This window comes from Lepidothrix coronata, unplaced genomic scaffold (assembly GCF_001604755.1).
Source record: "Lepidothrix coronata isolate B3197 unplaced genomic scaffold, Lepidothrix_coronata-1.0 Scaffold1, whole genome shotgun sequence".
NCBI lineage: Eukaryota > Metazoa > Chordata > Aves > Passeriformes > Pipridae > Lepidothrix > Lepidothrix coronata.
The window spans coordinates 3,931,877-3,957,130 of NW_016690181.1; the positions used below are offsets into that span (position 1 = coordinate 3,931,877).

The 25,254-nt window shown below is 41.7% G+C and overlaps 1 protein-coding gene across 6 annotated transcripts in view; it reads right to left on the minus strand.

The window, feature by feature from the left end:
- Positions 1 to 25,254, minus strand: part of LRP4 (LDL receptor related protein 4) — a 95,870-nt gene that overhangs the window by 37,842 nt on the left and 32,774 nt on the right. For all 6 annotated transcript variants that reach the window (XM_017806709.1, XM_017806726.1, XM_017806690.1 and 3 more), the window contains exon 4: positions 5,232 to 5,378. In XM_017806709.1, coding sequence (XP_017662198.1) covers positions 5,232 to 5,378 — 147 coding nt within the window. The remainder of the gene's footprint in view (positions 1 to 5,231; positions 5,379 to 25,254) is intronic.

Sequence of the window (25,254 nt, forward strand, 5' to 3'; positions counted from 1 at the left end):
ATGGAATAATTGGCTTCCATCACAGCAGGGCTTCAAATTTGCAAGGAAAAGAGTTTCTGTCAAAGGTAAGCAGAGGCAGGGCTTTCCTTAAAACAATGGGAAAATACCTATGAGTGGCAGACATTCCAAGGACACTAAAACTAGTGCAAAGTGTCTGGGATGAGCAGAAACAGTACCATTTGACGAAAAACTTAGTGCAACCAACTCAGAAAGTGGTAATTTGTTTTATAGTTTGTAAAAGAACATTAAAAACTAAACAAAGGAAAAATCACCACATAATAAGAATTTATCTTGAAACTGAAAATGTCTCAAGGGAGTAAGTGTTCCCTGTGTCTGCTTTAGTTTTTCATAGCTGTAACTCCTCTCACTGCCAAGTATCTTGCTTTTCTTTTCCTTTTTTTTTTTTTTTACATCACATGCACTGCGTTTCAAGCTGTCATTCTTTAACAAAGTGACAGATTACTCATGCAAGGTTAGAAAATTGCATTAATAGAGAATTTAGTGAACTCCCATCAATTACTCAAGTACATGCAGTACTATACAGACAGAGATGCAAGACTGAATCTTGACTTGCTAAACCAATTTTCAGCTTTATGCCCAGCCTGTGTTTTGCTCTCTTGCTTTATTAGGAGTCCAACAATCCAGTGTCTTCCCATTCTCCTCTCTTTTTCCCAAGGAAATAGAATTTTCTCAGGAATTTGTTCTTCTTGTTGTATTGGCTTGCAGTATACATATGAGCATATGATACACGGAAGGAAAGTACACCGTAAAAAAGCATGGTTACAGTTTTATTCCTCTGGAAAGTCAGGATAGTCACAGGAGAAAAAAAGAAAATTCTAAAACTAGGTTGTAGCAGGACAGGGAAAGGTGGGATTCCTTGCAAACATTTCACTCTTCTAATCAGAGACATCTACTTGATGATATTATAATTCCTGTCTTTAAAACTCAGAGCTGCACATCCATACATTGCTGGAAAAGAATCCAGATTGTTTTAGCATCTCATTAGAGTCCATATAAGTGGTTGCACTGATTGAGATTCATAAGTCAGAATGAACCACTGGGCCCATTCCAGCATGAAGACTAGCCCCATGGTTTCTGAGGAATCTAAGTAATTCTTTAACTAGGCCTTTAATATATCTGGGCCTTGTATGATGACTTCATCATGACAACCCAAACCTTCACGTCAGTATTTGTATTTAAAAGAAACTGACTGGTTTCAAACCTGGTAGAAGTCAAAAAATAAATATATAAATCAAATTCAAAACAGAGAAGTCCAAAATCTCACTCCATGAAAGCCGTGCACTTAACATTTCTATAGTATCCTTAGCCCCATTGCTTAACTTTTATTTTTGCTTTCATATTTCCACTAAATTGCACTCAAAGTATAAGGGCTGTCAGCTGAAAAAAGTTCTCCTCTTTGTATTTTTTCTACCACAATATTCAAAAAGGCAACTCATATTCTAGTCCTTCCCCTTGAGTCACTTTTCTACTCTGAATAATGCTGCTCTTTATCTCCCCTCCTAACTTGTCAAATCTACTGTCCTTCTTGGTACATGATAGCTTACATCTCTCACTAAATTGTAGAGACCTACAGCACAAGTTATGTTCTGAATGAGACCACAGAATTACAGAATCATCAAACTTGGAAGAGACCTTTGTCCAACCGTCAACTCAGCACCACCAAAATCACCCCTAAACCAGACCCTCAAGTGACACATACAGACATCTCTTGAACACTTCCAGAGACAGTGACTCTACCACCTCCCTGGACAACTTATTCCAGTGCTTAATCACCCTTTCAGTGAAAAATTTTTTTCTAATACCTAATCTGAATCTCCCCTGGTGCAACTTAAGGCCATTTCCTCTCATTCTTTCACTTGAGACACGGGTGAAGAGACTGACATCCACCTCACTACAACCTACTTTCAGGTAGTTGAAGAGGGCTGCAAGGTTCCTCCTGAGCCTCCTCCAGGCTAAACAACCCCAGCTCCCTCAGCCGCTTCTCCTAAGACATGCTTTCTAGACCCTTCACCAGCTTCATTGCCCTTCTCTGGACATGCTCCAGCACCTCAATGTCCTTTCTGAAGTGAGGGGCCCAAAACTGGACACAGCATTCAAGGTGCGGCCTTGCCAGAGACTTGTACAGGGGGACGATCACTGTGGCCCTGATCCTGCTGGCCACACCCTTTCTAATACAGACCAGGATGCCATTGGCCTTCTTGGCCACCTGGACACACTGCTGGCTCATGTTCAGCTGCTGTCGACCAGCACCCCCAGGTTCCCTTCCACAGGCAGCTTTCCAGCCACTCATCCCCCAGCCTGTAGCGATGCCTGGGGTTGTTGTGACCCAAAGGCAGGACTTGGCATTTTGCCTTGTTGAACCTCAGACAGTTGTCCTCAGCCCGCTGAACCAGCCTGTTCAGATCCCTCTGTAGAGCCTTCCTACTCTCCAGCAGATCAGTGCTCCTGCCCTTCTTGGTGTTGTCTGCAAACTGATTGAGGGATAAAGATAATAAACAGGACTGACCCCAATACTGAGCCCCAGGGAACGCCACTGGTGACCGGCCACTAGGTGGATTTAACTCCAGTCACTACCACTCTCTGGGCCTGGCCATCCAGCTGGTTTTCTACCCAGAGAACTGTGCACCCATCCAAACTGTAAGCAACCACTTCCTCCAGGAGAATGCTGTGGGAGATGGTGTCAAAGGCTTTACTGATGTCTACGTAGACAACATCCACAGCCTTTCCCTTATCCACGACACAGGTCACTTTGTCATAGAAGTAGGGCAGGTTGGTCAAGCAGGACCTGCCTTTTGTAAACACATGCTGGCTGGGCCTGATCCCTTGGTTGTCCCGCACGTGTTGTGTGATGGCACTCGGGATGATCTGCTCCATGACTTTCCCCAGTATTGAGGTCAGGCTGACAGGCCTGTAGTTCTCTGAATCATCCTCTGACCCTTCTTGTAGATGGGTGTTACATTTGCTATTTCCAGTCAAATGCAACTTTTCCAGTTAACCAGGACTACTGGCAAATGATTGAAATTGGCTTGGCAAGTTCTTCTGCCATCTCCCTCAGCACTCTTGGGTGCATCCCATCTGGGTCCATAGACTTGCAGGTGTTTGACTGGCATAGCAGGTCAGTAACCATGCCTTCTGGATTATGACGGTTTCGGTCAGGTTCCTGTCACTAACTTCCAGCTCTAGGAGCTGCGTATCCTAGGGACAAGTGGTTTTGGCATTAAAGACTAAGGCAAAGAAGGCATTAAGTAACTCAGCCTTTTCATCAGTTTCCTGACACTATTCTACCCTCTGCATCCACTAAAAGATGGAGACTCTCCTTAGCCCTCCTTTTGCTGTCAATAGCTTTTTTTGTTGCCTTTTTTGTTCCTCAGAACACAAAATCTGCCTCTATTTGTAATACAAAGAATTCCAAACAAGAGGTGGCATATTCATCTTTAACAGTCCTTAGTGGATTATACATCCATTAACTTATGAGACTGCTACCTGAGAATGTTTGAAATTTCAGAATCAGTGTTTTGTGGCAAGGAGATTCACAGCTTAAGCATATGTTGTATGAACAAACAACTTGTTAGCTTTGAACCACCTCCTGCTAGTTCCTATGGAAGATCTTATCTCTCCCGTCCCCTAGTCCTGCCATGCCTACTTGGCTTAAAACTTTCCATGCTCAAAGTATAATGTTGTTGAATTACAAAGAAGATCATACCAACAAGTATCACCCATCTAAATCATTACTGAGCCCACCAAAAAAACCCAAAACAATCCCACCACCATCCCCCTGCTTCCCTACCTCCCCAGCAAACAAACAAACAAACAAACAAACAAAAAGGAATCTTCCTCTGTGCTTAATAATAAGCCACTAAAACCAGTTTAGCTATTGGATATTCCTTACCTCCCCAAACCCCTTATTCCTGCTCAGATTCTCCTTTTTTAGCCTGTGCAATTGTACAGAGCCTCCTCCGTCCTGTTCTTTTGAGACTTTAATTTTATTTCTTCAGTTCCCAGATCCCCATTTCCTCTTTTTCGAGCATAGCAAGTTTTTATATTGGCCCTTTTCTTTACTGGATGTAAACATGCAGGGTTTTCATCCCCTTTTTTGATTTCTCCAGATAAAGTCACTTCCTTGCCTAACAACCCTTTCACTAATCATCTTTAAACCAAACACTGATCATCTCAGTTTGCAGGTAGCCGATTTATCAAAACCCCATTTTTCACTCAAGGTCTTCCACACTGCTCAATATTTGCAAAATTTGAAGAAACAAGAAGTGAGAAGGAAACATATTTTCACAAAGCTAGGTTGACACCTCCCAGACTTAAGGAAGAAGAGATTCTCTAAAACAGCATTTCAAAGATGAGGAAAGCTCCTTTCCATACAACTAATCAACAGCAGAAACCAGGAAAGGTTAAAGAAAGATCCATCAGAGAAGATGGATCCTCATTCATGTTCCTTGACAGGAGCCTTAAATCTTCAGCTCTAGGGTTTCCTTTCAGGAAAGGAGTTCCATGAAAACGGGCCTTTTTTTCCACCCTTCAATTCTGCCACCGTCTGTGCAATCCAAAGAGATGAGGTAAGAAAGCAACTTACTTGTGACTCCAGGGAAAGAGGCTTTCTCTATTAATCTGTATCATGCTAAACCCACTCAAACTGACATTATACATCAATTCTCACCTAGCTGGGCTCAGCTACAGAGATGTCAACACTATGCAGATACGCAGTAGCTGCAAGGTAACTTCTCTCAGCAGATCCCAAGACCAATGAATATTATGACAGTGTTTACTTTTCCCTCCCTTTATAGGGCAGCCAGGACATAAACTAGAATTTTACTTAGGAGGGCAGACACTCTCCAAACGCTTCTTCACACTGTTTATTTTCCATTCATATTTACAGCAAAACTGTATAATTTAGTTCACAGATAGTGCTTTTGCAAGGGTGGGAAAAAAAAAGTACTTCTCTCTGTTCCTCTTCTCCCTCTAAAATATTCATGTCCAACAGCCATCTAAAAACCAGCTGCAAAAGCCAGAGTAGGTGTTTTGCTGTGCTTTATGTTGATGCTCTGTTGGACTCTGAGTACTGAAGTCAGTCAAAAGTAGGTCATCTACAACCCAAAACATCAGTCATACAAATGGCATGATTTGCCTGTAAAACAGAGAAGCACCAGAAAAGAAAAAGACATTCTATTTTCCCAAATCCAAGTCAAAGATGGTATTCTTACTGCAGCCATCTTCATCACTGTGGTCCCCACAGTCATTGTCTCCATCACATTGCCACTGAGCAGGGATACACGTGCATTCACCGAAAGCACTGACAGCACATGTAAAATGATTACGTCCACAGGAGCATTCACTGCTACTCGTAACACCTGTAAAGGAAGAAAAAAAGAAAGAAAGAAGATATTTTTAAGAGATCCATCTGTTTTAGGGTAAACATTAAATACAACGTGACATCACAGTTCTTCTCCATGTACACACTATATGTATGAACACATCCTCTACTAAAAAAGAACATGTTCACCCTCCTCATACTGTTGAAATCAGAGATCTATTGCTATGCGCAGTTTCCTGGACTGGGGTGTTTGAAGGTGACAGCAAAGAGCAATCCGCCAAAAAGAAACTTAGGAGTCAGCTGAAAAACAACTCAGAATGAGTCACAAACAAATTCAAGGAATGTCAGGTATCAGAACACCCTTTCTATTTTACTAACTCACTCTTCTCCTAGAGCACTGCACTGCTGCTGCTACACTTGGTTCTGACACTACAAGAGAAGGGATAACTCTGTGGAGTAGAATCCTTTGTTAAACAAATGATTACTCTATCAATCATCAACCCCCTCAGGCTAGTCTGACTGGATATTTTTGCATGGTTCCTTCTTTCTGCAATTCAAACAGACCTAAAGATCTCTGATTAAACAACAGATCATAAGGAAAGAATTACAGAGAGATATGTGCCCCAAGTGGTAGTCATATACACCCTGAACTATCTGCAGGCTTTTTGATTTCATTTACCTTACTCATACATCTAGTGTATCTGTGATGATCCATGAACTGTATCAACCTAAGCAAAAAAGAAAAAAAAATTCCCCAGAATGTCCTTATTTACCATGCTAATTGAGAAAAGCAGTATCTTCAAAATCATATGTAACACTTCTGCAACTCTCTCAACAGCTGAATTCCCTCCAGTGAAGACATCCATTTGTGAAACTAAAGCTAAGATTTAAGTTTAAAGGGGATGCATTTCTTCCTTGAGGAAGAATTACATTATGGTTCTTCTGCAACAAAACTGGTTGAGGAGGTTTCTGCCAGCCTCTGCTGCCTGCTACACTGCAGATTGCAAGGCCTTACTACAAACCATTTTCCAAGTATATCTGCAAGCTGCTGAATTGCACCAACCAAATTTTTGTGGGACCTCTGTTCACAGTCTGCCATGGGGGTGATAACCTTTTATTCTTCCCCTCACATTCACTACAAGTTATTTTTAAAAGGTTTAGTAGAACATATATATCTCAAAGTATTACTGCATATACTAGGGAAAGTGGCCAATATCTGGTGTAACAAAGGACTGAGGCTAAAAGAACATGAGGTGAATAAAAAAACAAAGGAGGGTAGAGTGGTCAGATCTGCAGAGGACTTACCAGGTATGAACAGGCTGATTCAAAAAGACAGCAAGTGGGTGATGTAGGGTCAGAAGGCAGAAAAAGCAACACAAACATCCCTGAGGAAAAGCAGTGCATCATCTATGCAACATATCCGATTATTAGAAATGCAGGAAAATTCAGAATAACCACAACCCTCCCACAAAAATCAAACAGGTTTCTTCAAACTGACAGCACAGGAAATTCAGGACAAACTATCCTCTGCTGTTGCCTGCAACTATTTAAAAAGGCAGAACTAGCTGCATATTGTCTCCAAAGTAGCTGCTGTTTAAATCACCTTTTCCAAAGCAATTTTCTACCGTTATCCTCAACAGTACCCCAAAGCACTTATCCCAGGTACCTGAAAAGCTCTAATATTCCTTTTTGTTGAAATACACAAGACCACCTAGGAAAAGACAAAAATGGAAGTACTAGTGACTGGCTCTATCCTGCCCAGGCTTATGGACAGGAAGGGATCAAACATCAAGGCAAATCATTCTTAAACTAGGGTAATACATTTAGTAATTTATTTCTGGATAAGCATAAATGAGGGAGTTGAGGAAAAGAAGTAAAAGCAAATTATCTTAGCTCCTGAATATAATCACAGAATCACTGAGGCTGGAAAGACCTCCAAGATTGCCAAGTCCAACTATTAACGCAACACTGCCAGGATCCACCACTAAACCACGTCCCTAAATGCCACACCTACACACACCTTTTAAATACCTCCAGGGATGGAGACTCCACCACTTCCTTGGGTAGCCTGTTCTCCAGTGCTTGACAACCCATTCAGCGAAGAAATCTTCCCTAATATCCCATTTAAACATCTGCGGCACAACTGGAGGCCATTTTGTCTCATCCTGTCATTTGTTAGCCAGGAGAAGAGACCAACCCCAACCCCAACTCCCCTAACACCCTAACTCCCCTAACACCTCCTATCAGGTAGCTTATAGAGTGATAAGGTCTCCAAGCCTCCTTTTCTCCAGGCTAAACACTCCCACCCCCCTCAGCCGTTCCTCGTAAGACTTGTTCTTTAATCCTTTCACCAGCTTCATTGCCCTTCCCCATAGGAACAGCAGCATGGAACAGCTCTGCAACAGCAAAGAAAGAATTAGTGCAGCTGTCCCAGTCTGCCGACTGTAACTTAATCTGCTGTATTGTCAAACACAGCAGATTAAAGTTGCTACTAATATCAGTTCAAAGTTGCTACTAATATCAGGTTATATATATGCACACACATACTAAATCTGTTCCTCCCACCTCGTTAAAGTTGCTATATTCCATCATCTCTGTTTTGTGTTTTTACTATGCTATTGAAACTGTTGGAAGCTGAAGGATACATTAGGATACCAACACACTCTCATATGCACTAGCTGATATCTGTAGTACTAATATGTAAGCATAATTTGCCTATTTATTTCGAATTATGACCTTTGCAAATTTAATGGTTTGTGATTTGTGACCTATAGGGAAACTAACCTTATAGTCATTACAGTGAAGCATTTTATAAATCATGATTTACCCTTGTCTTGCACTTGGACTAGTAATGCACATGATGGTTCAGAGAGCACACTACTTCCAACCTATGAACAGTATCAGAAGAACCAGTCCTGGGTGGCTAGTCTTTCCCAGTAAAACAAACAAGGTGAATGAAACGTGGCACCCCCTGCAGACAGCAGGAATTTTCTCAATGGTTTCAGTGTGGATAGTATTTCACCTTTGGTGTCCCATGATTATTTCCCAGTGCTCAGAGCTCCAGTGACATTACCCTGTAACTGTATCTGTAATAGTAGAGGGTCAGGAAGGATAAAGATGAGAAGCATGTTTTCTCCAACTCCCTCAAAGACAAGCGGAAGTGGTGTATTTGGTGTGAGAAACCTTAGCAGAAGACTTAACTCTCTTTACCTCGAGCTCTCATTAAACGGTGGGAGCGCGAGACAGAAGACTAACCAAGCGCACATATAAACCTCCAGTGTCACGTTCCAATCCCAGTTAGTCAGTGGTCCAGGAACAGGACGGAAATCAGCGTTTGCTGTTCAGGCAACTGGACCAATAATCAAAGCGGATATATCTACTTACACTTCTGCATATTCTTCTGGAGCAGGAACAAAGAGGCACTTCTGGGCTTAACCACGCAAATATTTTTCCTGAAGCTTTTCATCACGTTGCAGGCTGGGACATTTTACTAACTCTCTATATTGAAAAATCTTTTCACTTATGCAGGAGGCAAAAACCTGACATATTTTATCAATGCAATACATACGAAACAATACAAAAAAGCTAGACAGAGATATTGGCAGGTGCTGAGCTGACATAACACAACTTTCCTGGCCTCTCCCGATACCTCATGTGACCACAACACAAGTTTCCTACTCTCTCACCTGCCCATGGCATAAACAACCAAAAAATCATCTTCACTGTCTGCAGTTTGTTTCCCTCCAGATGGGATAGCAGCAGGATCCAGTAACTAAACAGTTTTCTAGCAAAGTATACAAACAACCTCCAGATTTTACAAACAGAAGTCAGTCTAAACACAAGCCTCATACTTAGTATCTGCCATCACCTTAAATTTAGCATGGCATGCTCAGTTTCTTCAGATTCCTTCCAAATATCCTCCATACCTTCTTGTTCGTCTGACAAATGAAATGTCTCCTGAGGAAGGGTGAGTTGCCCCCACCCTCCTTAAAACAATAGTTACAATCTGTGTAATTTTATGTCTAAAGTTGGCAAAGTAGTTATGTCATTTCTGGCCAAAAAGCAGAAGTCAATAATCATCCTGTTATTTCTGCCTTTTTTTTTGCGGGGGGGGGGAGGTGGGGCAGGGTTGCTTAAACAGTAAGTTGTTGCTCTGCTTCCCTCACCCCTCCCCACAACTCTTCTTAAGGCCAAACAATATAGCCCATAAAGCAAAACCTAATATACAAAGCTTCATTTTGCTGATGAGGTCATTTGCAATCCTCAGAGCTACTATATAGCAGCCACAGACTCATAAAAACACTGACATTGCAAAGGAAGCTTAAGTAGACAGAATAATTACCAAACTGGACTCTGTAGCTGTTGCTTTAATAGAAACAGCAGATATCTAGGGCAGAGTGAAAAACTGTTTAAGTCCTGATGGCATGCTTTATTCCAAAAAGACACATGCTAATCCTCTCTCTCTTCAGTAAAAATAATGACAGACGGCAGCCCTTATCACTATTTTGTAGCAATTCAACCTTTGACAGGTTGTTGCTTCAACAAGGAATCATGCAATAGTCCAAGTTGAAAGGGATCTCAAAAGATCACCTGGTCCAACCTTTTGTGGAAAAGGGAGCCTGGATGAGACTAGTTATCACCCTGTCCAGTCACATCCTGAAAACCTCCAGTGATAGGGACTCTACGATCTTCCTGGGGAGGTAGAATGATTGTTCTTATTGAAAAAAATGTCTTTCTTTTTTTGGCACAAACACATTCCTGCTCTGTCAGGCTCTGGCAGCATTCTAGCAATATCAGAATTTTCTCACATTCACATATGGATGAAGTTTCCTCAATGAACACCTGCAAAAGATCCTTCCATCAATGGTCAACATCATGATGCCTTTTCAAATTTTCTTTCTATCCAGGTACCAAGAACCAGCTACATAAAAGAGACTCTTCCACTCCACACCACCCTGTTGATTGCATCTTTTCCCTTTCATCCTAACACACAAACTCTTACTATAATTTTTTTAATTAGTAGTAATAAGTTCACAGCCATTGTTTTTTTCCGCCATCCTGCAGTTCTTCATGTACCTGTAACATGGAATAAGACAGCTAAAACCACGGCTAAGTATCCATTTAGTTCTTCCATGGTACAAGGAAAATAGCACCAATAGCTTTAGAAAAGCCAGAACTACAAACATATTTGGCATGATTTACAGTTGCAGACTGTTCAGTTCAGAATCAGAAGCCTCTGGAAAGAATAATCATCCTTTTGGTCCAAGACTCCCCCTCCACGGACAGGCACCTAACTCTCCATTTCATGGCCTACAGAAGACCTTCAGTGGAAGGTAGAGACCTTTCTGCAATCCTCATTATTACAAAAGACAACCAAAAATATGACAATACCATCTTTTATAATTTTAACCCTACCATATAAAAATAGTGGAAGGACAGAAGGTACAAGTGGATATTGAACTAGTGTGAAAATATAGGACAAATTACAGTGACAAAGAAGAAAAAAATCCAGGACTGTGTAAAAGAACTGGAATATGAATAACGGAATTAAAGGCAAAAGGAGAGAACTGAAGTCCTAACAGTGATGGGCATAAGGCTGTGTGACTTTTTCCACAGAGAAAGCGTGGAAGGATATCACCAGAAGCAGTTTTTAACAAATTTGGAACAAGCATCAGAGTATTTTGCTCTGACTTCAAAAGATGCACTTCATTTCTTACTTCTGTATTTTAAGAACTCATGAGCATGTGATTGTTTACTTGGGGTTAAAATTAGTGAATTCTGTAGCATAGTCTTTAATAGCCTCTTAATACCTTGCGTATCTTTTGTTAGAAGGTCTGTGTCGGATACCATTTTATCTCTTTCTCCACTTCCAGGTCAGGTTCACTTCTGCATTCCCATCACATACACACCTTGACAAGGGCAGACCTTGGACATTTCAAATGGCCTTGAACATAGTTTACTTGATACACTTTCCTTCTTTATCCAGCACTTCCACAAATTCCTATGGCAAAGCAGCTCGGCTTTATATACTTGCCTGTCTTGAGGGAAAATGAAAATTTTGGATTCCTCTCTTACCCAAATAGCAGTTTCCATGGAAGGAAAAAGTACAGTTAATCCAGCTTTAGAAGAGGGATTTGCTGACCATTGTTTAAACTCAGAGCTCTGCTGGCAGACACAGCAAAGGCAAGAGTACAGCACAACAGCTTGATGTCAGACAGGGCACCACACACTGATAAAAGCCAACACAATTTTCTCTTCTTTTCTACTCCCATTATGGAAGCATCTGAAGCAGTTCTGATTGGGTACCCACATGGTCTCCAAGTATTTGAAGCCTGCCTAGACTAAAATTAATATCACTAGGAAGATCAATCCAAAAGTTTTCAATTCAAACAGAATTGTTACAGTTTTGTTTGAGGAAGAACATGATAGTGGTACGGTTAAGGACAAAAAAATGGGGCATCAAAAAGATCTCAACATAACCACATGAACCAGAGAAGAGAGACTGAAAACGTTGCAGCTTTTTGGGAATTGAGTACCATGCCTACTTTGGCAGTCTCCAAGTGAGGATGAAAGTTTCCCAATCTTAGAGGTTCCCCTTTCATTTTGAAAAAGCAGAGATACCTCAATCCTGAACCAGCTTGTTCTCAAACATCTGACTGAACAAAGTGCTGGGGAGAGGTACATTATTAAGCACAGTTATCCTTCAGCTACTGTATTAAACTGCACAACTTCACAAGTTACACCTGAAAAACATTACACTTGATATGAGCACAAGAATCAGGAGCATAAGGAAGAGAAATTCCACAGGGCGTCCACTAATTAGGACTTTAAGAAAATAAAGGGTGCAACAAAGTGCAAACTGAGTTAGTGTTAGTGCGATGGGTGTATGCAAGAAGTAGAGCAAGACAAACAGAAGCTGTGTTTTCAGAAACGCAGCATAGGTCAAAGAAATAGGAGGCCTTTAAAAACATGATTGAGTCTCTGGAGCCCAATGCTGATCCCACAGCAGTAAAGACCAGCAATCCCACCAAAAACCTCAACCTGCACCCAGGAGAGCACTTATAGAAACAACCGTTGAAAAAGAAATACTGAAGGAGGATTTGATTTGAACATAAAAAGACTCAAGGATCAAGAAGCAATTTTACAGTTCCTTCTCCCAAATCCCAAAGTCATAAATGAATACCTTGCAATAATCAATGTGACTGTAACTGAGGTCTCTAGATACTTGTCCCAACTCTATGCATGTCTACACCACTAGACAAAATTACTTCTTCCCTTCTAGAAGAGGGTATACTACTATTATGACACCACAGTGTAGTAAAGGCTTAATGTTTAATCTGTTTCTACATATCTAGAGTCTTTGAACAGAAGGTATAGTTGAAAAGGCATTATGATTGCCATGAAATCCTAGTCAAAAACTAATTCAAATTGGCTAGGTTACCAGCACACATGGATCAAAAAAGTCAGCTGCACGACCATAAACAAAAGATAATGAGAAATGGCAGCAAGTCACGCTGCAGGGGGTAGAGATAGCGAGTAAGTATTATAGGGATCAGCATTAGATCCAGTCCCATTAAGTAACTTCATTAATTAACTGGAAGAAAGAATAAGTATCAAGTTAAAGGAGCTGTAAATGATACCAAAATAGGAAATATTCCTCTACAAACTCAACAGTAGAAAAAGAAATAATATAGAGGGGACCTTAGAAGATTTGAATTATGGGCAGAAAATCAGGATTCAGCTTTTAAAAAAAAATAATTTTAAAGCTAGTGCATCTGGTGGAAATTAATTTGAAAAGATTGAAAAAATTAATAGAAAAGGCTGGGTGCAGCAATGCCTGGAGAAATCAAGGAGCAACAATAAAAGACCCACTCTCTCTAAAAGTGTGTACAAAAACATTAGATAGTGGGAGCATCTGCTTGTTTTACCAAGAATCTACAAAGGTGCAAAGACCTCAGAAAGTTATGAGCTGTAGTATGCCATCTCTGACATTCTGCTTCTCACCTCCAGGGCCTTTACTGGAAGCGATTCAGCCTCCTAGATACTTGTAACCCACATATTTACATGTTCTCTGTGTACTAAATAATTTTTCCTACCTATAAATCTGGATTCCAAGGAGCAGGAGCATTACGCTTCCCACCTTGTGAAATTTCCTTCCTGTTACTGTTAAAAGCATTCCATCTATCTTGGCATTTCATTACCTGTAGATTTTCTCTCTTAAGCAGAGCATGTCATCCATATTACATTATGAAGTGCAGAGTGATACCTGAAGGATGCCATCAAGAAACACACTTTGCTAATTTTAACCTGAAGTAGCATTTCTTTATATAGCTGCAAGCTCCTGTGCAACTGCATGTCAATAGAGAACTACAATGAAGAATCTAAGGGACTTATCCCCAGTAGTAAATTACTTGTCATGAGGACCACTTCACTCAAGAACATTAAACAGAAATGAAATACCACTCAGAAATGGGCAGAATAATAAAAGGCTGTTGATGCATGACATCATTCAGATGTTTAGCTGGACCACAAGGGCCCAACAGGCAGAGCTATGTGACTCAAACTCTTTCAGAACACACATATGCCAGACAAACACTTTAAAATACTACCTTAAACCCACATCATGCTTTGCAAGAATTAGTCACTTCAGCAATGTGAGACACATAACTTTCCATTTCTTTCACTGTGGTGGGTTTTTTGTGGTTGTTTTTTTTTTAAACCCACACACTAATAACTTCTACCCTTTCCTGTCCCATAAAGGTTGCAAACAATTTACTTTTCATTTATCATGAATCATTCGGCACAGTAGATGCTAAAATTTAGAAAATAATGGCACAACACCAGAAATGTTACCAAGTGACCTTCACAATTGCCAAGCACCAGCTAGAGTAGCAACCTGCTGTTTTAAACAGATAACCCACAGGAAAAAGATACTTCTGATGTATTTCACCTACTACAGTCCCCTATGAGTTTCATTAGCACAACAGCACTTGAGAATGAGGGTCATTGAACAGTCAGAAATCTTTCTACTCTATCAAAGTTCATGGAGATGAGCTACAGACATTGATCGGGACTAATGAAACACTGGAGTTTGTTTTCCCAGTTATAAGGCAGAAAATGTTTGCATTTTAAATTTCATGAGCTTTCCTTTAACTTTTTGGTTACTTGATAGACAGACAGGTCTCTCTCATCCTTGAAGCAATTATCCTAGTGATCCTTACATTACCTCAGCTAGTGATCCTTACATTACCCAAGGAGCACCCAAGGTTTACTACAGTCACAGTAAAGACATGCTCTGTCACTTCTGGAAAACAACGTGGAAGAATCAGAACCTCAGAGCTATTTCAGAAATTCTGAAGCCTTGCAAACCTTCCCCTTCACTGAATGGATGAAGAATGCAAGTAGCCTACAAGGCCTAATGAAAACCAGCTTAGCATCTGTCAGTCATAACTATAATATGAGAAGAAAAAGGTTTAGTTTGCATACATGCACCCCTCCCTCTTTTACTTCACTTCCCTTTAAGTAATCCAAGTATTAACTTTTAAGGTAAACAAACAATCAGTACTTTTCCAACATTCATTCTGTTTCTGCTACTATTCCTGTCATATCCTCTTCCAAGCTGCAAGCATCCTTGAGATTTCACTGAATTCCTTGCTTAACAGCTGAGAAAGACATAGCTGTCATCTGACCATGCATGGACTAACTAAACCCGACTTAATCTAAAAACGAGCAAAGAAAAACCCACTCAGTTTTCAGTTTCATATAGAATAGCTATACATCTTTCTGTCTGCATACAGTCTTGAACAGTAATGGCATCCACCTCTCACAGATACTACTAAAGAACCTGTTACAGGTCACGGCATTAAGAAAAACTGAAATTAATGCCAATTAATTTTAATCTACTGTCTGTAAACTGCACAGATTTACTTGCAGTGTCACGAGTAGCCAAGCTATCTTGAAGTGGGGGAAAAGGAAATTGGAGTGGTCAAAAGAGGGCAGCTAAGAGGAGGAAGCACTCCTGCCATCTTTGCTTGAAAACTAGTGCTCAGAGGCTTCAAGGATCCAAGAAAAACTAAGTGGCATTTTTGAACCTGGGTTGCAAGGATAAATGTACTTAGGAAAATTCAGAATCCACCTCCTTACCACAGAGCCTTCAGGAAACTGGCTCCTTTCCCTTTTGATTCAGAAGCTTCTTGAGCTTTTAGCTTCCTCTCCCACACCACTCATGAGCTTTGTTAATCACTGCACCAGCGCTTGTCCAGCGCTCTCTGAATTTACAAAGAATCCATAACCTTGCTCACAACACATTTGGAAGTCATTTTTGATCTGGTCTTCAAAGTTTCACCCTGCATTGGCCCTCTGAACTACTCTAAGTAAGTTTTTCTCACAGGAAATTATCAGCCTGTTTCTTTCATCTTTCAGATGCTCCAGGCACTGGACTGGCTGTAAGGACATTCTACCCTTTAGAACATGCACCCACCTCCTCTCCCAAACCCAGAACATTCTTTTCTTTGTTTAACCTAATCAAGAATTCCGTCTTGATCAGTCCCAGATTACACTAACACGGACAGCCATACGCCTCTTTTCAGAAAGTAAAAGTCAAAGCATGAAAAGTCTTCTTTTTCAAGGAACTTTAGATTCTAGCTAGACTGCAGTTGTCCAGGCACATAGTGCAAGGAAACAAACTTTGCATCCAAAAAAGTCTATTTTGGCTTTTGTGGGCTGCAATTAGATTCTTCCCATCGTTATGGCACGATACAGAAAAGGCCAGGTTCCTGGACAAGATAGGGACTATTCTCTTAGAGAGAGATCATTTTAAGGAGTTTATTTTGGTCTTCTATAAAGCAGCCATCATGTTAGCTGTGGAGCTTTGTAGCTTTCCAGCTCTCTGCCACACAAGAGACTGGGAAGCCAACCACAACAGCTCTGCTTAGCAGAAGAGTCCTCCAGGGAAGGGGTAGGATACACAGTGCGGTTTTGTGGCAATAAGGAGGCAGGAGCTCATTTTTGCAATCCCACAGGCAGGAGGACTTCAAAAGCACAAACCACAAGATAAACGGAGCTATCTTGGGACAAAGAGAATTGTTCTATATGTTGTTTTCTAAAAAATAACTCCACACATGATATTATGTTGCCCTCAGAGGATGAGGGGCAAACGGGCAATTATTAACTGGCCAGACTGAGCTGGAACAATAGGGCTGGGTCTGGCAAAAGGGAGGTACTACACAACCACAGAGACATTGTAGCAACTGTGCTGCCTTTTTTACTTAAAACTTTTACCAGCAACATCTTTTTAATATATATACAAACACACGTGCACTCAAAAAACACAAGCTTAATGTGAATATGTTTTACGGGCTCAGATGGGATAAGTTCTTTCTAACAGAATTGCCAGCAGGAGTGTCAGTGTTGGAGTTACTGCAGGGCAGCTATACTGTACATCAACCCCTGTTCAACCCACCCACATGTTTGCTTTCTAGGCAGCCCATGAAGTACCAACCTACACCTCCCACATTATCTGGACTTCAGACTCCTTCGCAACACTTAGAAAGTGGTCATAAAACCCTTCCTCTGCTTAAACTGGAAGTCTCAGGTGCTGCTCTAAAAAACTGCAAGTTCCACAGTTCATTCATACTCACATCCCAGAAAAATTCACCCCAATAGCGAAAAGTACCAGAGGATCCCTTACAGCCAGTGTCATACTGTTCGCACTGGGCTTTACTTTCAATTAAATAATAGCAACAGCACTGAGGCAGGTAGAGGAGGATGAACAAAAAGCAAAATGGCCCAGTTACAGAACCATATCTTTCTAGGTATGTGTGTGGCCTCTACTACTACAGAGTCAGAGTGCCTTTTTCTACTAATGAACAATTTCAACACCTCTTAAAAAACTGGGAAGTATTATCTTCAATACAGAAGCAGAAAATGGAAGCCAAACAGCATAGAACTGTATTTGGGTGCCTAAGTCAATTAAAATCAGTGGAAAATTAGACATTTAACTAGAGTTACACAGCTGGCCTAAGAGATTTAGACCTGACTCTCAGCATAACAAAAGTACTCATACCTCCCACCACAGGCAGTCTTCATGCTTGGAAACCTGAGCCCTAAGTGACTTCCCAAAGAGCTTGTGGCCAAACTGAGAAATTAAAGCAGATCCGGTCCCACTCCACTTCTTAACCAGGGCACAATTTGCCCCTCCCTACCTAGGTCCTTACTCCAGAGAGCTCATTGAAACAAACTTGCAGGAAATCAAAGTCTCTGTTGCACAAACGCGGAAGGATTTACACACACTGCATGGGAAGTCAAAATAACACCACCTGCTCCACTTCACCAGTCTGCTCCCCCATGCTCCCTGACCCAAATTAAGTTGGATCCAAGTCCTGCTTCCTAAAAAAAAGGTCAGAGCCAGGCTCCTGAGACCTCCTGGGGGTTCCCAAGTTCCTGTATTAGCCTTACAATTATTAAAAGGCCAACATTAAAAGGAAGTCCAGTCCTGAGGCCACTGTTAATCTAATAAACACTGGAATTAGATTTCTTCTCAGTGAAGAGTCTGCCCGCCTGATGGCACAAAGCCAACATTTAAATGCTACTGTTGCTCAGAGCCCTAAATTAGTTTTGGATCTGGGGAGTTTGCCTTGAGCTACAGCCAAAAGAAACATAGAAACTGGAGGGAAATTTGTTAAACGTTAACAGAGCTGCAGGAAAGGACTACAGAAGGGCTAGTAGGTGGAAGGGAAGAAGGAAGGGAAGCCACAAACACAAGAGAAATGAGAAGACATGGGAAATACACAAAGAGTAAGGAGATTTTTGTACAGAAGTGACTCCCCTGCCCAATTCTCCACTTAGGTGCGTGAACAGCAGACTTTTTAGGTCCCATTTGCACATAGGATTTTTTGCCACTGCAGTGGTTCTTATCTACCTTCCTCTCTCCATGTTTAAAATGCAGAATAAGAATCTCAGGAAACTCTGCATTCCTGACTCCTTGGGCTACACTGATGTTGAGTTACCATGAAATTTGACTCATCCCTGGTCAGCTGAGATCAAGTGTATATTTCCAGTCTCCCTGGCTGGGATCTCAACAGATACCACGTTCTCAGAGGGAGTGGTACACAGCTGCCTGCAGGAGCAGCTTTTCCAGAAGGCTCTTTTTTGTGAAAAGGATGCAGTGAAAAGAATGCAAGATCCTGTCTATTTATGCTATTCTTCCTTTTACTAATGAATTGTAGGACTTAGCTCAGTGCCCTTCTTCCTTGAATACTCAAACACTTGATGTAATACAAATGTCTGTGTAGAGAGAGTTTAAAGATACTCCCATTTTGACAATTAGCTCGGTTGGTTAGAGTATGGTGCTAATAACATCCAGGTCATGGGGTTTGATGCCCGTACGGGCCCTTCACTTAAGAGCTGGACTTGATGATCCTTGCGGGATCATCAACTAAGAATATTCTATATTCTATGACACTTTTCCTAATAGGAACAGAACACAAAGACTCCCCCATTTCACAGCTGCTTCCCATGAAGCTAAGCCAGTGAGGCTACAACCTGCATTCTGATAGAAGTGACCAGAGATGCAGGGAAAAGAAAAAAAAGGAAGAAAAGCAACTTCCACCTCAGAAAGCTGCTATGACAATGTGACCTGATCAGTGACGAGGAAAGGCTGTGGATGTTGTCTACGTAGACATCAGTAAAGCCTTTGACACCATCTCCCACAGCATTCTCCTGGAGGAAGTGGTTGCTTACAGTTTGGATGGGTGCACAGTTCTCTGGGTAGAAATCCAACTGGATGGCCAGGCCCAGAGAGTGGCAGTGACTGGAGTTAAATCCACCTAGTGGTCGGTCACCAGTGGCGTTCCCTGGGGCTCAGTATTGGGGTCAGTCCTGTTTATTATCTTTATCCCTTAATCAGTTTGCAGACAACACCAAGATGGGCAGGAGCACTGATCTGCTGGAGAGTAGGAAGGCTCTACAGAGGGATCTGAACAGGCTGGTTCAGCGGGCTGAGGACAACTGTCTGAGGTTCAACAAGGCAAAATGCCAAGTCCTGCCTTTGGGTCGCAACAACCCCAGGCATCGCTACAGGCTGGGGGATGAGTGGCTGGAAAGCTGCCTGTGGAAGAGAACCTGGGGGTGCTGGTCGACAGCAGCTGAACATGAGCCAGCAGTGTGTCCAGGTGGCCAAGAAGGCCAATGGCATCCTGGCCTGTATTAGAAACGGTGTGGCCAGCAGGATCAGGGCCACAGTGATCGTCCCCCTGTACAAGTCTCTGGCAAGGCTGCACCTTGAATGCTGTGTCCAGTTTTGGGCCCCTCACTTCAGAAAGGACACTGAGGTGCTGGAGCATGTCCAGAGAAGGGCAATGAAGCTGGTGAAGGGTCTGGAGCACAAGTCACAGGAGGAGGAGCTGTTTAGCTGGAGTAAAGGAGGCTCAGGGGAGATCTTTACACTTCCCTGAAAAGAGTTTATAGCAAGGTAGAGGTCAGTCTCTTCTCCTAAGTAACAAGTGATATGACAAAAGGAAACACCCTCAGGTTATGCATGGGGAGGTTTAGTTTAGATACATAAGGAAAAATTTCTTCACCAAAAGGGTTGTCAAGCATTGGAACAGGATGCCCAGGGGAGGGGTAGACCACCATTCCTGTAGGTATTTAAATGACACATAGACATGGCACTTAATGACATGGTTTAGTGCTGCACTTGGCAGTGCTTGGTTAACAGTTGGACTCTATGATCTTAAATGTCTTTTCCAACCTAAATCATTCTGTGAATTGGAAGGAATGAGGAGTTTTAGAGAGCAAAAAGCAATCCTTCTGTCATCTTCCCAGAGCCCACAAAGGGCCTTTGTTTGCTCCAACTGTATCTCCACTCTTTCCACCTCTCTACGGAAACATTTCCAAGCCAGTGGGCACACATGTGCACAGGGTGCTGTAGAAAAAGATAAAACTACTGGAGAGCATACTCATTAGAGATCTTATGTGCCATCCTTTACTGTACCACACTTGAAGCTGAATGCTGCTGGGGGGCAAGAGTGTTTGCCCCCCCTACCAATCTCCTCACACTGCAACACAGACCCCTTTCAAAGCTTGAAGAGTCTATTTGAATAAATCATCTGTGCTTCTCAACAGAAGCAAGCTATAAACAGGGTATTAAAGAAGCAGAAGAATGAGCAGAGGGCATTCAACCATGTTCAGACACTAAATCAGCTGAGTAAAAAAAAATGGGTTAAAGAAAACCAGAAGTATCACAACATGGACTTCTTTTTCAACACATTTGGAATTAAAGATATAATAAAAATGAGTTTTTAGTCCTAGAAAGGGCTCTCTAAGCATCCCGAAATTCCATCCCATCACTGCTGAGACAACATATGTCCAAGTTGCCCATCCACTTTCAATCTCCCCATCAGTCCCCATATTCAGCTCAACTACAGCTTTGTTCTCACACAGATTACAGCATTCTTTTATATACTTACCTAGTTTTTATGTTCCTCATGTTTCTACCAAGTTATTTTGCAACATTCCCCAAGCAGCCTGTGGAACTTTTCATATCTCTTCGCAGATTTTTCCTACTGCCACATTCAGAATTGCACAGAAGGAGAGACATACATGGACAAGGGCTGCTCAGTTCTGCAAAACTATTAAAATATAGCCAGCAACATCTGAGCAAACCCCCATACAACTTCCTCATGAACAAAATAACTCTAAACCTTATTTTCATTCTTCAGTCCCCTGTCTTTCGTGAGATACAGATCTGTTTACAGGTCTCCTGCTGTGCACACAACTCCTTCCCCAAACAACGGAAGTCCTCTCTCACACAAACACATATACACAGACTGAGCAATGTTGACTCCAGTGAGCATCCCTCTCCCGTATTAGCCTTATAAAGGGTTAAGGCCCAGTCATCACACACCAGTAGGCTGACAGTTTTATGTCTGTAATGTCTGTGTGGGTTTCAGACTCTCCCTTTAATCGGGTTCCATTGCAATTAATCAGTGGACTTCTTTATAAGAAAAAAAAATAATAATAATAAACAGTGAGCATTCTATTCAGCCCAATTCAATCTGTCCAGCCAAATCTCACGACCAGCTGGAATGCCCCTTTCCTAGTCTGCCCAGCAGGATGCCCAAGAATGGCGTGTGAACGTTTCTCTCTGCTCCTGCTCCAGCGTTAAAATGAACAATAGTCCCTGCCAGTGTCATTCTTCGGCAATTCATCTCTTCCTGTCGCCAGACTCTTTCGTTCCTTCTTGCCCCTTCCACCCTTTTTGTATGAAAAACAACAGCAGATCAGCAGCAATATAATAAAATAAAATTGTATTTACTTGGGAGATTTGAGGGAAGGGGCAAGAAGGGGGTTGGGAAGAGGAAGAGCCCCCAACCCCCTTCAGCATTGAAGACACAGAAGGGGAGCGTTCTCAAGCCCCAGCTGACCTGCTCCACTCCACGCCTGGTTTCCCTGCTGCAAGGAGCATCAAATTTGCCAGGGGGGCTGTAGGGGAGACAGGGCCCTTTTCTTCTGGAGGATGTTGGAACTGTAATTACAGCGAGGTACTTTCGGGGGAGGGTGTGGAATTAACATGGATCTCAATTCACGTTCCCTGTGTTTTTCACGTGCAGACCTGTGGCCCTTACTCAGCTTTCTCATTCACTGGGGAGTGGGTCAAAAGAGGTTGAAAGAGGCTGCAAGTGCAGTGTTAGGAGAGACTTAGACCTCCTATTCCTGAAGGAGCAGAAGCAAACTAATACGGGACAAACTCCAAGAAAAAAAAAATTATAGTATATGCGTATATACATACACACATATATTCCCCAACTGAGCAGGAAATGTGTAGCATCAAAAATTAGACAACATTGAGATCCACGAGGAACAGATTAACCACAGAGGTAGCAGCAAATACCATGCTAAGAGACACACCATGAACCCCAACACCAGCCTTCTCTCCATTGAAGGGAAATGAGGGACTAGGTCCTGGAAGATTTTAGTAAGTTTAGTTTCACAGGTGTGAATTTTAAAGGGTTGCTTCCTGCTATTCAAAACTGAGCAACAGTCTGGCAAAGATAGTATCTTAGCATGCTTCAGAAGAACTAATCCAGCTGCTATCGATTACATGGGACATTTAAAATCCATTATAAGCAAGTCAAAAAAAAGCTTTACTGAAATCCCAGAACCAAATTCACCTGCTCAGCTTTTAACAGACCCCTTTTGCACTTCATGACACCACACAAACCCCACTTTATTTGCAACACAAACTCCTGAACTGAATGTAGAATTATTATATGGTATTCATCACCACAACAGTCAAGCAGCCCATAAACAGATTCATCTTCATATCTTACTGCTACAAATTGTTTCCTCAGCTTTATTTTCTAGATCTCTGACAGCCAGAGTCCCAAGCCAGAAACCTTTTCTTCTAGGTGTCCAACTTGAAATGCCAAAGCATAACTTGCACAAGTTTTCGATGCTCATAAAACACAATGGAAGAAAAGGGGAGTAACACAGGTGATATAGAAAGAAAACACTGTGCCAAACAGGTCAGCCTCTCAACTTGCAAGTCCCCTTTTTTAAGAAAAAGGACAGGCAACAGAAAATAATATGAAAGACACAAGTTGCTTTGTGGGTGAGCCACTACAGAAAAGTGGGACTTGGGAGTAAGAGGTACAGGTTGGATGTAATGGCTAGATGTAGGAAAAGAGAGCACAAGGCAGAGTGTTCCATCTCACACCCACTTCTCAGAACCTTCCTTCCACCTGCCCACAATCCCTTATTCCTTTTTGCCTCTTAACAAGCTTCCCTGCTTCTATAATCCATTTCTCTTCTGCTACTCCTTCCTCCTAAACTTTTCTCTTCTTTTTTTTTATTCCCCTGAAAAATGCCCATAAATTCAAACTTGATCCAAATCAGGTGCATGCACAGTCACCTTTCTCTCTATTCCCACTGAGTACACATATACCAGTTTAAGCCAAGTGCAAGCATCTGAATTGCCTAGCTACCAAAAACTTAACCCCTTAAAATTACCTGGAATAATTTGAACAGGCAGACAGGTTGTATTATTCAGTATTTGACATCACACAGCTGCACTGTTTTTGTGTGCATCCCTTGCAGGATGACATAGCTCTCTATGCTATTTCTTGCACTGCAACACAATCTTCAACACCGCTTTGTATCACACAGAAATAGCCTAATGCCTTCTCCTCCTCCTCACAGCCTGTAGGCCAGCAAAGAAGCACTCAGCCCAGAGGGCAGCCTCTCAGAAGGCATTATGTAGACCATAGTTCCTCTGCAGCCCTTCGCTTAGGGGAGTAATTGGAGCAGAGCTCCTGTTCAACTCAAGCCTGTCACTGGCCAGTCAATCTCTATCGCAGAGTGTGTCAAAGGGTCTTCTGCTAACAGGTTTTTCAACTCCTACTCAAGCACCAATTGAAATTTTTGAAAATGTTAGAAACATTTGAATACTTGAAAAGTATTTACAACTCCACCATTCATGCGTGAATTTCAGAGAAACCAAAAAATTCTTAAGCTCCTTCTGTTTTGTTTGTGGGGTTTTCTCCTAATTCCTGGAGCATGGGAGGCTTAACAAACATTCTCAAAAAACATGGAGAGTGGAAGCATTTTCTCTCTGTCCCTATTTTCCAAACTAAAGTTTCATAGGCAGTTTTAAGCAGAAACTCTTCTCTCTCTCTCTCAAGTTTCAGCCTGGAAAGTTACAAATTGGTGGAACTTTTATCAACTGAAAAAGAAAATTGGGCAGATTGCAGTAGGCTTGGCTCTAGTGACACCATTCCCTTCCTACACATCATGCCCCTTCTGCTCCAAAGGTATTGGGACTTGCTTTGGAATTTCTAATTCACTAACACAGTCAAGCTGAACTCAAAGCAACTGTTCTCAACCTGCACTTAAAGACTTAGGCTTCTATTTTAGTTCTCAGGACAAACTGCTCCCAAAGGCTTGTTTGTTTTTCCAGCCACATTAGCTGGTCTAACCAAAGTTGTTCTCTTTTCCTATAAGCCCTGCCTTGCTAGCAGTTGTGATGCTCTAAGGATAGAATGCTTCTACAAATACTATATCATGAATAATATAAAATAAAGGGGCAGTCACCAGATGCTGGTGAGGGTACAGATATTCTATATTGTTTTTACTCAGTTCTATATTTGGCCTATTAGTAATTTCCTTCTACAAAGAAGGTTTCATATTCTATGCCATCTCCGAATGAAAGGCAAGGATATCCTTTATTTAAAAGCATTGGTTATATCCATGCTAAGAACTTTACTCCAAGCTTTACCATTGCACAGTAGTCTTGCTCATCCTGCATATGGCCTTGGCCAGAGAGTTCAGGAAGTTCAGTCTCCATATGTACAGCTCTATATGCGCTCAGCGTAAAAAAATCTGCGCAACTACGACCTAGAGCAAAAGTACTCCCTGCCCTGGAAAAATACTGACACAGGTAAGCATCTCCACCTCAAATTTAATTTCTGACATAATACATCTGGAACAAGGATTATGTTTCTGATATCATTCCTACTGTAACAAGAACATCAGGTCTAAGAAACATTTAATCTTTAATACACATGCAACACAGCTTAAGTAATGTAAGAACTTAACTCCAAACTGTGGGCACGCCAAGTTCGTTGCCAGCCCTGCAGAGATGGAAAAGAATATTTAAAGGAGGTGGCCTGGTTAATTTTTCCTCATAATGCTACAGAGAAGTGGGTTCACGTGATCTCTTCTTGACACAATTGTTTCATCCTGTATAGGTTATCTCCACCGCAGCTTTAGAAACAGGGGACAGAGCAAGCACAGAGATATGAGTTTACTGGTCTATCCCAGGACTATAGTAATGGGTTCAAGGCACATTCAAGGCCAAAACCTGTCAGATAGTGCAGTTGAAATAGTTTGCTTTAAAGAGATATCACTTCTTTGAT